Source organism: Melanaphis sacchari, unplaced genomic scaffold, assembly GCF_002803265.2.
Source record: "Melanaphis sacchari strain LSU unplaced genomic scaffold, SCAv2.0 Contig359_pilon_pilon, whole genome shotgun sequence".
NCBI classification, from domain to species: Eukaryota; Metazoa; Arthropoda; class Insecta; order Hemiptera; family Aphididae; genus Melanaphis; species Melanaphis sacchari.
In genome coordinates this window covers 75-18,039 of record NW_020271221.1, presented here as the reverse complement: position 1 = coordinate 18,039, position 17,965 = coordinate 75, and the positions used below count along the sequence as shown (strand labels likewise).

The 17,965-nt window shown below is 32.0% G+C and overlaps 1 protein-coding gene and 4 pseudogenes across 1 annotated transcript; 4 read left to right on the top strand and 1 right to left on the bottom strand.

Annotated features, from left to right (window-relative positions):
• The first annotated feature begins 780 nt into the window (after nt 1-780).
• LOC112596855 lies at nt 781-3,696 on the top strand (annotated as a pseudogene).
• Nucleotides 3,697-3,724: 28 nt separating this feature from the next.
• On the top strand, nt 3,725-4,437 carry LOC112596852. Its single transcript, XM_025342674.1, has 3 exons — nt 3,725-4,118; nt 4,185-4,294; nt 4,355-4,437. The coding sequence occupies exons 1-2, from the start codon at nt 3,725-3,727 to the stop codon at nt 4,238-4,240; spliced, it is 450 nt and encodes a 149-aa protein (XP_025198459.1). The 3' UTR covers nt 4,241-4,294; nt 4,355-4,437.
• Nucleotides 4,438-4,921: 484 nt separating this feature from the next.
• LOC112596851 lies at nt 4,922-5,800 on the top strand (annotated as a pseudogene).
• Nucleotides 5,801-9,324: 3,524 nt separating this feature from the next.
• Nucleotides 9,325-11,623, bottom strand: LOC112596854 (annotated as a pseudogene).
• Nucleotides 11,624-12,362: 739 nt separating this feature from the next.
• Nucleotides 12,363-16,756, top strand: LOC112596853 (annotated as a pseudogene).
• The last annotated feature ends 1,209 nt before the right edge of the window (nt 16,757-17,965 follow it).

Sequence of the window (17,965 nt, the reverse complement as noted above, 5' to 3'; positions counted from 1 at the left end):
ATAGGTAGACACTTAATTGCCGTTTTCGTAACTAGCTACGGGACAAGGTTCTCCGACGTTAGGTAGGCAGGTTCGAAACACGTTCCAGCGAAATCCGAGCTGTACGATAACTGACCAAGTATTCGGATTTTTTGCATTTTTTTTTTTTTTAATTTTTAAATTTTGTGTTAATTAATTGTAATTTCTGTTATCAAAAAAATGATTAAATAATATATTGCACCCTGGCGACTATAATGACACAAGTCAAAAATTTGGCTTTTTGAGATAATAACATCATACAAATTATTTTTTTTCGTTTTATAAACTGTTAAAACGACACAACTCTAAACAGGATTTATCTATGTGTTTTGATGACTTGTGTCCCTATAGAATATATTAAACCAAAATAAAATTTTTCGTAAAAACTGGCATAACTCCAATATCAACCATAAGATAGCGGCTATTTTTATTTTAGATTAGAAATTACATAATATTATCTTAACTGTGCATCATTAGTATTGAATGTTATCTATATTAGGTAAGAACATTTTGTGCCCCGTGGCCTGTTAATTAGGTTTTACTTTGATTATTCACTTCTCCAATATCTACTGATTAAATTTTTGTCATGCGTTATAATCTGTAATAATATTATAACGACAATATAAATAGTTAGTTTCAATCGTGTGTATATGTGTAGTCGTTGTTTCTACCTAATAGCCGTAGTTACCGCCATTAGTTCTTATTTTTTTTAGTGATTTGTAATTTAATTAAAATATTTTAAAGTTATTTTTTTACTCGAATATGGCATCTAAAAATTTTAATGAGTATCTTGAAGAAAAGTTAGTTAGTAGTGATTTTGAAGACAGCGGTAGTTCTGATTGAGAACCGTATAAAATACATGGTAATATTCTCGCATATGATACGGATGACGAAGAAACTAATCATAAAATCTATTATACTCAACACGATATGTCAGTTTCTAGAATTGCTATCAAACTCTGTTCAATACAGTATTGTACCCTAAACTAGTCGTTAATCTATAGTAATGTATACAATTATCACGGTAAGTATCCAATTAATATTTTACCTAACCCTGGTTTAATCATTGTAAATGCTACGATTTCTGGACACCGACTCCGTTGTCTGCCGTTATACAATCAGTGTATTCTAGACGTCCGTACCTTTACGCTCGCTATTCCTTCGTTCTCTCAGTGTTTTCAAGTCTCATCACATTTATTTGCTCAGTATTATTTATATTTTTCCAAGTGTTTAATTTTTTATACATTTTCATCATGTTTAAATGCGATCAATGCTCATCGACGTTCACACGTAAGGATAATTTATTCATCCATAAAAAAACTCATGTCGATTTACGTTTTTTGTATACTATTTGTCCGATGAAGTTCAACTACAAGACGAATCTTAATAGACATTATAAACATGTTCATGGTACGTATTTATATAATATTATATATTTTTTGTCATTCAATATTCATTTACATTTTTTTTTCTCGAGGTATCATTAACGTGTCCGCGCATTGTCAGCTGGCTCAACTCGCTCAACCAGCACGAGAGAGTGTTATAAAGTTTGCGCCCCCAGCCCATCATATTCAGATTGCACCTCAAATATTTGTTCCAGATATGCTGGCCTGTGGATCACACGTGTTATCCGAGGACGAAATGTGTATAGCAGCCATGGAAGCATTCGAACGAGATGAAAAAGTACAAGACGCTAATACAGGTTAGTTTTATTTATTAAGCCTGAATTAAATTTTTAAATTTAACAAATAGTCTGTAACGCGATCAATAGTATAATAGTTATAGATTTATTTCATTAGATATTAATTAGGTTTTTTTTTTATTTTAATTTATTTTTAAAGATTATTACACTACTAGTGTAAACGGTAAACGTGTTTCCTCCGCCAACACCACATCGGCCGCTAGAGCGAAAAAGGCTCGTATAAATATCGTACACTCTCCCGGTTTTATTGAAATATCGTCGTCATCAAATAGGAAAATCGTATGGTACTATGCTAAAAATTTGAACAATATTCAAGTTTATCATGTGTTTCTCCGATCGCTTAAGTCTGAATTATTCCAACTATTGAAAACACGTGTACAGGATCATCTGATAAAATTTAATTTGAAACTCGAGGCAACATACAGTCGTCCAAACATGGCAAACTCCAGGGAAGACAGAGCGTTTAAAACGGTAGCGATAGAAATTTTTAGTGAGTCTGATATATCTGAGATTATAGAGAGAGCGTACGTAAAGTTAATAGCAGAACAAGAGGAATATAATTCGCGTGGAAGCGGATTTACATTAGATAGTATAGATGGGTTATTGTTAACGGTGTATAAATACACACCTATGAGTGGATCGTCATATATTAAGTTACCCGCGTTTATAGATAGGAAACGAGCTACAATAAATCCTCAAAACAATGAACCGATAATAACTCAAACAATGACGACAGTGTTTCAAGTGGGTTATATTAGCAAAACATGTGACGGGGCGAGGTTACATCATGTTCACGAAAATTATGTACAACACGAGGAAAATATAATTTTGAAGGTATATCGTTCCCAACACCTCTGTCGGATATAGCAAAATTTGAAAAATAAAAAACGTGTCCGTAAATGTTTACGGACTTGAAAAATTTCAACCGTCCCGCAAGTACCCAACATACGAAGTGTATCCGTTGCGTCGTTGATGAAGAGAACCCAACCATTTCGATCTATTCTGATGATGGATGGTGACAACAGTCACTACACATATATAACAAATTTTCAAGACTTATAAGACGTCGAAAAACAACACACACAGAGAGTCATATTCTGTAAGAGATGTTTTACCAGTTTTGACGATAGACGTCATAAATTTAAATTGAGAGGGCAAGCGGCGTTGAACAACACAAGCTAATATGCGGAGTTCACAAACCGATATTACCAGTGATGCCGAAGGAAGGGAAGTGTACGGAATTTAAGGCGTGGGAAACACAGAGAGGCATCCTATTGTTATTTATGCGGATTTCGAAACGTTGTTGATGAAGGCGGACGAGGAAAAGGTAAAACAGTAGGATAATACACAAGCATGAAGCAAATGAGCTATGGGTTTATTATGAAGGCGAGCGAAGACGTACCGGTAGAGTTACTAGAGGAACATGATATACCGTTAGAACCTGTGATATACCGAGGGAGCGAGAGTCGACAGGATGTGGCGAGACATTTTGTTGAAACTGTCACGGAGATAGCGTTAAAAATTGAGAAATTATTAAAGACAGGTATATCGATAAACATGACAGCAGAAGACGTAGAAATGCATGAAGCAGTAACGCAGTGTAATCTTTGTAAAATAGACTTAAGCCCATCATTAGAAATACTACATCGTAAGACAGCTGACCATTGTCACCTTTCGGGAAAATATCGACAAGCTCTGTGTAATGCATGCAATCAAAAATTACAAACACCTGTTTTTATTCCGTGTTACTTTCACAATTTGTCAAATTATGATGCGCATCTGATAGTGACGGAACTTGGTCACGACACACGTGAGATTAACGTGATACCGAATAGTGAGGAAAAATTTATTTCGTTTACGAAATATGTATCAAATACTTTTAAAATCCGTTTCATAGATACTTTTCGATTCATGGCATCGGGATTGTCAACATTTGCCAAAAATTTGATATCACCGGATCTCGAGAATTTTCATGAAACTGCTAAAGTATTTGCCGCAGAGGATATGCCACTTGTGACTCGGAAAGGTGTTTACCCGTACGAGAACACTGATAATTGGAGTCGGCTGGAAGAGACAAGATTACCGAGCAAGAGAAGTTTTTATAGTACATTGACCGAGTCTGGGATTGAGGAGGAAGATTATAAACACGCGAAGGAGGTCTGGGACCACTTTGACTGCAAGACGTTGGTTGAGTACAGTGATTTGTATCTCAAAATCGATGTATTACTGCTGGCGGATGTATTTGAGAATTTCCGCAACGTATGCATGAGAGCGTATAACTTGGACGCCGCTCATTACTTCACCGCACCAGGACATAGCTTTGACGCGATGTTGAAGTTTACAGGACAGAAATTAGAACTTTTGAGTGATTACGACATGTTGCTGATGTTTAAAAATGGTTAGTATATCAATTTTATTATTATTTTTTAAATATATGTCTAATAATCTTATTATTTTTAATTAGGTATTCGTGGTGGGTTGGTGCAAGCGAATAAGAGGTATGCGAAGGCGAATAAGTAAAGACTCCGAACTATGACGAGACTAAAGAGAAATCATGGATTATATATCAGGACTGTAAGAATAATTTTACAAAAAAAAAAAATTTTCAAACTTAATTTTTTTTAAATTTTATAGGTAATAACTTGTACGGTTGGGCAATGTCTAAGTACATGCCGTACAGTGGGTTCAAGTGGGTTGAACCTGGTTTGATTGGATTGAATGATTTGAATGAAACTTCCCCCATAGGACGGGTATATGAAGTAGATGTGTCGTACCCTCATAGTTTGCATGAGCAACATAACGACCTCCCTTTCCTTCCACAAAATAGTATACCACGAGGATCTAAAGTTCGAAAATTAATGGCGACATTTGAAAAGAAGGAAAATTATGTTATACACTATAGGAATCTACAGCAGGCCATTAAAAACGGTCTTATAGTTGAAAAAGTAAATATTTATATTTTACAAGATTTTAAATAGATTTTTAATATTATTTTATTTTTTATAGGTACACAGGGTTATTCAGTTCAACCAGTCTGCGTGGTTAGCTGATTATATTAATCTGAACACTGAGATGAGAAAAAAGGCGAGGAACGAATTTGAGAAAGATTTTTTCAAGTTAATGAATAATGCTGTTTTTGGTAGCTACTTTTAAAATTTTTATTCTTTTTTTCCAAAAAATGTTTTTTTTCTAGGAAAGACTATGCAATCTAAACGGAAAGAAATGAAAGTGGAATTAGTATCATGTGAGAGAAGACTACAAAAACTGATAAACAAGAGTACATTTAAACATTGTACTAGGTACAATGAAAACCTTAATGCTGTTTCTTTAGAAAACAAAGAAATCAAATTTGATTAACCAATCTATATTGGTAAATATACTTTATATTTTATATTTTATATAATATTAACACATTTATTATATTTTGTTTAGGATTCGCGGTGCTAGATATATCAAAAACTTAAATATATGATTATCATTACAATGTTATGAAGATACATTATGGGGATAGAATCAGACTTATGTATACTGACACAGGTAAATATTTTAAACTATTCTCCTATATATTCATAAATATTTTAATTTAACATTGTTTTTCTAAATTCATTAGTGTATCATATTGATACTGAAGATTTTTATATGGACTTGGCGGCTAATCGTAGCTTGTTGGATCGGATGGATACCGCCAACCTACCTCGTGAGCATTCATGTTATATAGCAGATAGGAAGAAGACTCCGGGATATTTTTCTGATGAAGTGGATGGTAATACGATTACAGAGTTTTGTGCGCTGAGAGCCAAATCTTATGCGTTCAACATAGAGGGAGAAGAGAAAATTAAAGCAAAGGGTATCCGATCTCATGTGGTTAAAAACCATATGACCCTTGAAGACCATAGAAAGTGTTTGTTTGATGAAGTTGGTGTGGAAGTATACAAGGATAATGTGTCTATTAGGTCATTCAAACATCAGTTAATGACCATTAAAACAAAAAAATTAACATACAACAACTATGACGACAAAAGAGTGATGCTAGACCATAAAATAAATACATTAGCTCATGGACATTACACAATAGAGTAAGTTATTACAATTAAACATTTTAAAAATTATTTTACTGATTTTACTTATAAATTTATAGAGAAGATGACGAATGGTTAGAGCTTAAAGATGAAGTGAATGGTCAGATTTTGAAAAAGATTTTATGAGAAAGTTACGACGTGCAATTATATAATTGTATCAATTTTATTTATTTTTTTTTTTTTATGAATAACTTGTAAATATCATTTGAATTTATACAAACTATGTAAACACTTTTTAACTTGTAATATTATGTATGTTACAATCATTCTTTTCAGATAGATGGAGACTAATATATTTAATTAAAAATCTTGTAAATGTTAATATAAAATGTATACAATTTTTAAGAATTATTTTTAAGCCATTTTCTTATTGCAAATACTTTATAGAATGTACAATGTTTAGGATTTAAATCCTTATGAAAAATACAGCAAGGTAAAGTTTCTTCATCACATATTTGATCCAACCGAGGACAGCCCAAGTCTTCAATGTTGACTGCGAGGTGTGGTATATACTCCATAAGTAGCTGCATTTCTGTTCGCCTTTGATGTAAATACAATCAAACTTTAATGAATTCAATATTCTACTTAGTTCTTCATATTCGACATCACCATAATCTGTAGATATCTGATGATAATTTTGTTCTAACCACTTGTTAGTTTTTCGAATCTTGTTGTCTTGTAATAATTTTGAATTTTTAAAAATCCAGTGCTGAGTTGTCCATGTCTCTGTGTCTACAATAGACATTTCTTTAATAAAATATTTATGTTTTACTCCAAGAATGCATTGAATGTCTAAGATCGCCGAGGATGTCATTGTAAGTATATCTTAAGAGTTTATATACGAGGTCTACGGACAACCGAACGCGACGGTATATTCAGCTCGACTAAAATTATAATCTAATATCATATACATTTAATAAATATATTTTGTAAAAATCAATTTTTCTTAATAATTTTATTGTTTTGATCCGGTTATAGGATCTATTTCAACGCTTAAACGATGAATGTTTTCTCCGATAACCCCAATTTTTGTGTTAGTTTCTTCGTGTTCATTAATCAAATCTGACACTCGATTTTCATAATTAGATATAGACTTATTACTCGTCTGTATATTTATTTCCATCAATGATATTCTTTCAAATAGATTAGTAATATTACTTTTTATAATATCAATTTCTTTTTGTTGAAGGTTTACATCATTTAGTATTGTTTTGTTACTAGACTGAATATCTGAAATAATTCTTTTAGTATCGCCAGCTTGCGAACCTCCAAACACGTTCATAGCTATGATACGACTGATACTATATTTTAACATCACGCGTATTTATCCAACTATTATGTGTATTATCAAAACCGAGTCACTTGACAAACATTTTATTTTGTTTTTTTCGTTGAATTTTCTCGATCAGATATTCGTTTGGATGTTCTGTTTTGTGTATTTCCGCAGAGTAAAAACAGCCGGCAATTGGTTTACCTGTATAATCTTGTAACTGATAAGTGATAAGTTACTGGTAATGTTCGATTTATTTTGATAAATTCGAATATTTCCGTAGACCAATTAGGTAAATAACCTTTTGTAAACACACCTTTCTGTGTACTGATACGAACGTTATCGCCAACTTTGAATTTAATTTTTTCATTATTAATCTTACGTTGTTTTATTGTAAGCGACGAAGGATTTAAATCTGCTTGCACCGAAGTCATTCCTATTGTTCTATGTTCGAATTGTTATATTCGTTAAGCAGCATCGGTAAAATTGAAATCCATTTGTATGAGCCACTTGCCATAAACTCTCTAAACATTTATACTTTTAATGTGCGATTAAATCGTTCGATAATGCACGCTTTCAGGATGCTAAACGTCGAATATTTGTGTATATTATACTTGGTCATAAGTGCGTCGAAAGTGGTGTTGTAAAATTCTTTTCCGTTATCGAGTTGTAAAAGTTTTGGTGAGCGATCTAGTAATATTTTAGACATTGCGTTTGTGACTTCTTTCGCAGTTTTCGATTTTAATGCAACAGCCCACGCAAATTTAGTAAAGCAGTCTATCACGCATAAAATATATTTGTAACCTTTATTTTTCTTTGAATATGGTATCATTTCCACCAAGTCGGCCTGCCATAAATCATTTTTTCCATATACTTCGACTCTGCGCCTAACGAAATATTTCCTTGACAGTTTATGTAGTTCAATAGCGATTTCACGTTTAGACATTTGGTATTCGTTTTATTAGTCCAGCTTCAAGTAATTCTTCGAAAATCGATATAATTTCATTGGAGACGCCTGTATTACCAGCAGCTTTCGAAGCCAAAAGTAATCATAATCGAACGACTAACTCATTCGGATTATCCCAATACACTAAGTTATTTTTCTGTAATTTCATAAATAGTCGACCACCAGAGGGAAATAATTTACGTATTATATCCCTATATTTAAAACCACTTTTTTTAATTTTTTTTCTGTCCAAAGTCAAGTGTGCTTATGTCTGAATTAATATAGCTTTATATACTTCTAGATCGTTATCGGAATAAATAAGAGGATTTTTTAAAAATAATAACTGTATGAGACCCGAGGTTGATGGATAAGTAGTACCATCAATAAGAATAGAGTTTTCAATAAATTTCACTTTCTTTTCACCTAAGATAATTTCTCCATCTGAATTTTTTTTTTGAACCATAGGTTTTATCTAAATCTACAGAATTAAACCAGTTTTCAAATTCTTGTTGATAGTTTTCATTAAGATTTGATTCGATGTCGTTATTTTTGTTCGATAACGTACGAGGTGTATTCGATATTTTAGTTAATGGATGAATAAGGCTAGGTTCACATGGACGCGCGTACACGCGCGGCAGTGAATCGCTCAACGCGCGTTTAACTTTTAATGATCATTCACATGGACGCGCGTCAAGTGCGGAACATTTTAATTTCAGCCATATAACATCTAAAATATAACATGGTCTGTATTATACATTCAACGAGAATGGACGTGTCAGATGCTGTGTGTTTGTGGGTCACATATCGAAGAATGAGAAGACGAAGACAAAAAGAAAAAAGAAAGTATTGGGTTCATCCCATTTTAAAAACTAGACTTTCTTCAAGCCATTATATTAGCTTATATCCGAAGCTTAGGGATCACGAGGAAAATTTTTTTAACTATTTCCGTATGTCCATCAAATCATTTGATGACCTATTGGATACAGTTAAAAATGACCTGGAAGCAAATGAACACGCTGTAAGATATTGTATTTCACCACATGAAAAACTTATCGTTACATTGAGGTAAGGCTATTTACATTATTATTCATACAAATAAAAACAAAAATTTAAAAATTATAATTTTATTAATTGAAATTAAACAAAACAAAATATTAAACTTTTTTAACTGAAAAATATTTTCTTAAATTGGTCGGTAGGTATACCTTTAAAAATAATAAAAAGTAAACAAATAATAAAAAAAGAATTAATACCTTTTAACAAAATTTAAACATAGTAAAAATAATCAACATAATTAAATTATTTTTCATTAAAATAGATCAATGTCGGATGACCCTTGAGAATTCTCAGTGATACCAGATGAAGGCGACGGAGTTCCGGGAGAGTCCAAATTTTGGTTTTTTTGTGTATGAACATAATTTTGACGCATTTCATAAGGAACAGTTGTGTAATTTGTAGGTACTCTATTTTGGTAGGTTATGTTGCCATGGTTCTGTTGCATATCATACGTATATTGTGGATAACCTAATAGTCGAGGAAGTGGTTGAACGAATGATGTGGATGGATGGTTAGTTGGAGACAACACTGTAAGACTTGGAGATTGTGTTTGTTGGATAGTTTGTTTTTGTAATATTAAATTATAAATGTCAATCTTTGTTTTTAAACGCATAGCCTCAGGCACTTTTTTGATTTCTTTATATAACGACATACAAAAAAGTTTATCTTCATCGTCTTCCTGTTTCTCGGAGTTATTTCTATTGTTTAGATTTTTCTCAATGATATTGGCAAAATGTTCGTCGGCTGGATGGAGTTTAATTTTTTTTTCTTTGTTGCTGTTGGTTTGAATTTTTTTCTGCCTGGTTTGGTGTATTAGAACTGGTCTCCTGGCTTAGATTTTCAGTTTCTGGATTTTCATAACTGTCAAAATCTGTTTCAAAGTTGCTTTCTGTAGAATTTTTTTGAACAGTTGGTTGTAGAAATTGTAGTCTCCTAAAAAATAAATACGACGACTTGACGGGTGCTGCCGAACCAGACTTAACAGTTTTTATTTTTTTCAGTTCCTTGACATAACCATCTCGAAGACTTTTCCACTTTTTCTGTAAATCTATTCCTAAAACGAACAATATTGATAATGCAGCGCGTCGTACAAATTAATACAGAACATAATATGTGTAAATAATAATAATTAGATTACGTACAGGCAGGGCCTTATTTACAAAAATTTTAAGTTATTTTGTAGTTGAAAATTCATAAAATTTTTTGTATTTATAGGCACCTAAACTTTAGCACAAGGTCTCCATGCGTTTTTCTAATAACTGTAAAAAAAACTCTACCAGAATCAGGGCTTGGAACCTTTATGATTTTTTCGGTACACTGTATACCTACCATTGTATTAATAATTATTAACCCATGTCACAATCTGATAACAATTTATACGAGTGCGTATTTTGATAAATAATAAAACAAATAATTGTTTTTATTTATAGGTACTTGTCAACAGGTTGCTCAATAACCGAGTTACATTACAATTATAGAATTGGAATATTTACACTGAGTGGGATAATACGCCAGGTATGTCTAGTTATGTGGGCAAAATTGAAGAACGTTGTAATGAAAGAACCTAACAATCAGAAGTGGGTCGACATTTCAAATGAATTTGAAAAAAATGCAAAATTCCCAAACTGTATTGGAGCGTTAGATGGGAAGCATATTCGAATGATTCAACCACCAGATTCCGGTTCTATTTATTATAACTACAAACATTTTTTTTCTCTTGTTTTAATGGCTTTATGCGACTCAAACTATTGCTTCGTATGGATTGATATTGGAGGTTTTGGTAAAGATAGTGACTCGGGAATATACAAAGAATCTTCTTTGTATAAAAAACTGACAGAAAAGAAGTTAGATCTTCCTGATCCCAGACCTATAACTAATAATGGAGATATCAGAGTCCCATATGTAATAGTGGCTGACGAAGCATTTGGTATGTCGGAAAATTTGATGAGGCCTTATGGTGGTAAAATGTTATCATATAAAAAAAAGGTATTTAACTATCGTTTAACTTTGGCACGTCGTTATGTGGAATGCACATTTGGAATAATGTGCAATAAGTGGCGAATACTACACCGACCACTCGATGTAAAAATTGATTTTGCGGAAAACATAGTTAAAGCCATATGTGTACTACATAATTATGTTAGGATAAGAGACGGCTTCAAGTACGAGGATACACTTTATACAGCACCATTGGCAAACCTAAATCCATCATACACTGGACGAGCTGTAAGAGATGCAGACGTAATTCGAAAAAAATTCGCGAATTACTTTATAAACGAAGGGAATTTAGAGTGGCAAGACAACATGATATAAATAATTTTGTAATTTCTTCATTTGTAAAGAAATAAAATCAATAATATATTTTTAATTAATTTTTGCTTACCCAAATTTTTTTTTTTGTCTTCTGTGTCTTCGATATTACTAAACAAGAGAACCAACTCTTCCCAAGCATTTCTTTTGAGAGTTTTGTTCGAATATTCAATTGATTTCATATCCCATATAGCTGGTCTTTTTTCTATTTCACTAATAAATAAATCAGTTTCGATTTCCATTTCTTAGTAGAAATAATGAATTAATTAATTAATTAAAACAATGTAATAAAAAAACTATCAAAAAAATTGAATATTATAAAAAATACCAAATAACATCGATTTTGCCGTTTCACCGTCGACGTTTTCGTAGTAGACGCGCGTGTCAACTGAATGGTCCGATAACAATCAACAGTATTTCATTTCGCGGTGTCACGCGCGGAAATAGATTCTTGCGTCGTTGTCGCGATCGACGCGCGTATACGCGCACCATGTGAACGATGTATACTGCCGTCCTAAGGAAAAATGCCGTAAATAGAAAAAAAAAATAAAATTAGATTATTCTGTATTACGTTTAACATTACAGATTTACACGTTTTCAAGTAAAAATGCCGTAACTATGGTATCCATCGAAGAAATGTGTTTATGAAACAAATATTGCCGCAATTGTAAATAAATAATCGATGCTAAGCAAAACGCCGTAATCTGGTTGCTAGGAAGATTACCGTATCTTTTAAATACGGCGTTTGTAGCACTTCGTATAATCTATATTTACGGCATTGTTGTTTGAAGCTTGGTCGTCAATAATAAGCCGTATCTCCTTATAATTTATTTAAATTACACTGATAATGTTTGGAGTTTTGCTGTCATTTACCACATTCTATATTTCGTTCAGTTATCTATGATATATCGTCGTGAATTACAGTTCAATTTTATTTTGCAATGAATACACAGCGAAGTTGTTTATGACTAGCACCATGTTATGGGTTCACCAGACTCAACAACTACAATTGCATCAGACTTATTAGATGGAATTGAAGACTCATTCAGGTAAAATAGTAAAATTATAACTTATGATATTAGATAATTATCATTTCATTCGAAAATAAAGAATTGGGTGTATCTAATTTTCAGATGATAATGAAACTGTCTTAAATAATATATTAGAGTTACCTATTTATTTTGATGATGGTGTTGTGGTTAACGATAAATAGAGCTTTCACGAAATCCGAACAGAAAGGAAAAATATTTAATAAGTGTAGAAATGCGAAAAATTAAATTAGACTTAGAAAAAGATCGGCATGGGGTGTTACCAGGCTGCAATAAAGAAAATTGCCAAAAACAGTGCTTTGGGAAAATTACAGAAAGACGATTGGTGAACTTTCAATATTGGAATATGACCTGGAAGGAACGTAGAGTTTCATATTGAGTGCGATGTCAATGCGTGGATGTTAAAACGTAAAATACCAGATTGACTAACCGCAAAAGCTTTAAAATTGTATATAACTGATATTGAGTATCCAAATACAAGTATGCAAACCCTTTTTAACCACTTTGGGCTTTAAAAACCAATGATAGAGTTCTAGATATTAGACATTATCCCAATGGTCGATAAAGCTCTGGTGATCTTCATTGGCAGAAACCGACTTAAAAGTATTTATCAACATTCAATAGAAATAAAATATCAGGTCATTTAACCATTTGTATCACACTATCGGCGCGGTATCTCCAAATATTCGGTATTTACCGGTATCCACAGTTACGCTAATGCATCAACTTTTGAAAAATATCCTGAACATCAATATTCGATTTCATTATGATTATAGAAATCGGGTTTCTAAAAATATATCCGTTAGTGTACTCGGTCATGAAAGAGTGTGGTATGTGGTTAAAAATTCATGAACACATAAAGAAATTTAGTTGACGATTGTGAAATTTACCAAACTTACTGTACATAAAAAGCCAATGCTGCAGAGCTCTGTACCAAGTGCGCGAAAAATAGTCGATGCAAATCTGTTATGTTACAGTAGATCTGCAAAAGTTATTATGTTGCCACGTGTGATACATTTAAAAGTTTTGTTTACTAAACGAATAGTTGCATACAATGAAAGCTTTGTACCTGTCGGAGAAATAAACATATTTTCCATTTGCATGTATGGCATGAAGGTATAAGTGGGCGTAAAGAAAGACTTGGTCAGTATTTTGTCATTTTCTTGCATATCTTGATGCCCAGAGTTGACAATTTGGCTGGATAACTGCAGCAGTCAAAATAGAACTGGTGTTTATTATCATTTTGGTATACATAGTCGCTCGGGTGATGTTGTGCCCAGGGGTGTTTTAAATTATTTTGACCGGGCACACGGTATGTCGACGATAGTTTCCACCATCAAATTGGACTTTCTTTAAACGTCAGAAAACCTACGATTTCGAAGATTTTGCTAAAGCAGTAGGGCAGCCAATAAAGGAAATGTTAACATAAAAATGGAGTTTTCTGAGTTTTTCAATATGGAAAGATTATGAAGGCACAACAGAAACTATTTAAGTCCACAAATAGAGTTTGTTGAGACATTGTGCTGAACGTGGAAAATACGTATTGTTTACTAAAAGTCAGTTTAATGATGAACAATACACAGCTTGCCGTGAATTTGTTCAAAAAGTATATGAAAAAGAATGACTCTACTATCTTAGCATACAGAAAATTGTGGAATACCAAAAACGTGACGATATTCTTTCGAATTTAAGTCAAAATTCTCCCAATAAACAGAAAACAATTTTAGAATATAACGGTACATGTAATGACCATCTAAATTATAATTATTAAATATCTATAAGATAAAAATATTTAACATTATAATTAATATTTATGTTAAACTGCTGCATGTATCTCTTTAATATTTATTTGTGTATCTTATTTATCATATTTTAATTTTTGTATATTAAAAATGTATAATGACTAGATGACTTTGATTTCAAGATAAAGATATTGTAATTACTCAAATTGTGTATAATTAAAACTAAATTAGTATTGATAATATACGGCGTTATTTCTTCAATTGTTAGTGATTAGTACATTTTGGTATGCTACGGAAAAAAGCCGTAACCAGATTACGGCATTTTGCCAAGTAAACTATTCTAAATAATTAATCACATTACTTGATATGAATAAAATAATATATCTTGATGAAATAAAATTTTAAATAAATTGAATAGTTCATTGCATTCATCGAGTATATTTCCATAAGAAATTATGTATTTTACTTTGAAAAATATTATATTTATGAAAATAGAACTACCAAAACTACTAACAAAAATTCATTTTCTCGAAACGGCATGAAGGAAACTTACGGCATTCTTCCTGGACGGCAGTATAGTAACTCGCATATCTAAATACGCGTTAACAAACGCGCGTGTACGCGATCATAATGAACTAACTAATTGGTTTAATGATTGTGTCATTAACTGTTGGTATTTATACGGTTTTAATGCGATATATTGAATAGAGTTTACTATACTGCCGTCTGGAAAAATGTAAATAGTTTCCTTCATGCCGTTTCAGAAAATAATTTTAACGTTTAGTGATTTTAATTGTTCTATTTATAAATATAATATTTTTCAAAGTAAAATACATAATTTCTTATGAAATATACTCGATGAATGCAATGGAACTATTCAATTTTATTTAAAATTTTATTTCATCAAGATATGCTTGTTTGATATTCATACTAAGTACGTGATTAATTTTAGATAGTTTGCTGTAAGCCGTAATTCTGGTTGGCTTTTTCGTAACATACCAAAATAATACTAATCACTAACATTGAAGAAATAACGCCGTATATTATCAATACTAATTTTAGTTTTAATTTATAACACAATTTGAAAGTATTACAATATCTTTATCTTGAAATCAAAGTCATCTAGTCATTATACATTTTAATATACAAAAATTAAAATATGATAAAATAAGATACACAAAATAATTATTAAAGAGATACGTAGCAGTTTAACATAAATATTAATTATAATGTTAAATATTTTTATCTTATAGATATTTAATAATTATAGTGAATGAATTATTGGTTATTATATACCGTTATATTTTCCCAAAATTGTTTCTGTTGTAAATTCGACTTAAATTCGAAATATCGTCACGTTTTCTTTTATTCTATTTCTGTATGCTAGATAGTAGAGTCATTCCTTTTTCATATACTTTTTGAGCAAATCTAATGTTGTGTATTGTTGTCGATAAACTGACTTTAGTAAACAATTTACGTATTTCCACGTTCCTTTTATTGAAACAATGTCTCTCCAACAAACCTATTTGTGGACTTAAATAGTTTCTGTTGTGCCTTCGCTAATCTTTCAGTGAAAATCAAACTCATTTTATGTTAACATTTCCTTTATTATTATCCTACTTTAGCAAAATCTTCGAAATCGTAGGTTTTCTTCTGACGTTTTAAAGAAAGTTCCACTTGATGGTGAAACTATCGGCCGACATAAATGTGTGCCCGGCTTCAAAATAATTTAAACAATTTCATGACTCAATATCATGGGTTGACTATATGCTAAATGATAATAAACACCAGTTCTTATTTTGACTGCTGCAGTTATCAGCGGTAATCAACTTCAGGCATCGCGATAGTGCAATGAATAAAATGTACTGACCAGATCTTTTACTGCTACCTTCATGCCATACGCATGCAAATGAAAATATGTTTATTTCCTCGACATTCGCTTTCATTGTATGCAACTATTCGTTTAATAAATAAAACTTTTTAAATGTATCAACACATTAGCAACAACTTTTGCAGATCTGCATAACATAAATAGATTTTGCATCAATTCATTTTCTTGTGCACTTAGTACAAACTCTTGCAGCATTGGCTTTTATGTACAAAATGGTTGGCAAATTCACAATCGTCAACTAAGTCTCTGCGTGTTCATGAATTTTTAAACTTTCACGCCTCACACTGCTTTCATGACCAGTACACTAAACGATATATTTTTGAAACCTGATTTCTATAATAATCTTTGAAATCGATGTGATGTTCAGATATTTTCAAAAAGTTGATGCATTAGCGTAACAATGATGTCACTCGGTAATACCGAATATTTGGAGCATGCTCGCCGATAGGCCTTGATACAGTCGGATTCATGTCAGTATGGTCTTCTATTAATGTTGATGTAAATACTTTTAGTCGGTTTCTTGCCACGAAGATCACCAGGAGCTTCTATTTGACCATTGGGATAATGTCTTAATACATCTAGAACTCTATCATGGTTTTTTTAAAGCCCAAAGTGGTTAAAAAGGGTTTGCGCCACTTGTGTTGGATACCTTGATTAATCAGTTATAACCATTTTAAAACTTTTTGCGGTTGATCAATTCATTATTTTTACGTGTTTTAACATCCACGCATTGACACGTACTCAATATGAAAACTCTACGTTCCTTCCAGGTCATATTCCAATATTGAGTTCACATCAATCGTCTTTCTTCTGTAATTTTCCCAAAGCACTGTTTTGGCAATTTTCTTATTGACAGCTGGTACACCCATACCGATCTTTTTCGAATCCCTGTTGTAACTTCGCATTTCTACACTTTTAAATATCCACTTAAGTTCCCCGGATTTCGTGAAGCTTCTACTTATCGTTACCATCAACACACACATAAATATACCATTATTATTTAGACAGTTCATTATCATCTGAAAATAGCACCCAATTCTTTATTTTCGAGATGAAATGATAATTATCTAATATCATAAGTTATAATTTACTATTTACCTTGAGATGATAGTTCTTCAATTCATCTAATAAGTCCTGATACATTTGTAGTTGTTGGACGTCTGGTGAACCTGGTTTAACATTATGTTGGGTCATAAACGACTTCATGTTAATACATTCATTAAAAATAAAGTGAACGTATCATATTCGACGATATATCATAGATAACTGAACAATATAGATATATGTGGTGTACGCAGCAAAGCTCAAACATTATCATATTAATTATTAAGATACGGCTTATTAGTGACAGTTTCTAAACAACAATGCCAGTAAATATAGATATAATGAAGTGCTAAGTAAAAGCATATTTAAAAAGATACGGTAATCTTTCTAGACAAACTGTGATTACGGCGTTTTGCGCATCGATTATATTGTATACGAATGCGCAATATTTGTTCTTATAAACACACATTTCTCGATGAGTAACCATATTACGGCATTTTGCCATGAAAAACGTGTAAATCCTGTAATGTTAAACGAATACAGAATAATCTAATTTATTTTTCTTTTTGGCATTTTCATTAGGACGGCGTAGCATCGGTTCACATGGTGCGCGTATACGCGCGTCGATCGACGACAACGACACCAGAATCTATTTCGCATCGTGACACCTGCGAATGAATACTGTTGATTGTTTATCGGACCATTCAGTTGTACAGCGGTCTACTACGAAAACGTCGACGGTGAAACGAGCAAAATCGATGTTTTGGTATTTTTATAATATTCAATTTTTGTTTTTATTACATTGTTTTAATTAATTAATTAATTCATTATTTCTGCAAGAGTAAATCGAAACTGATT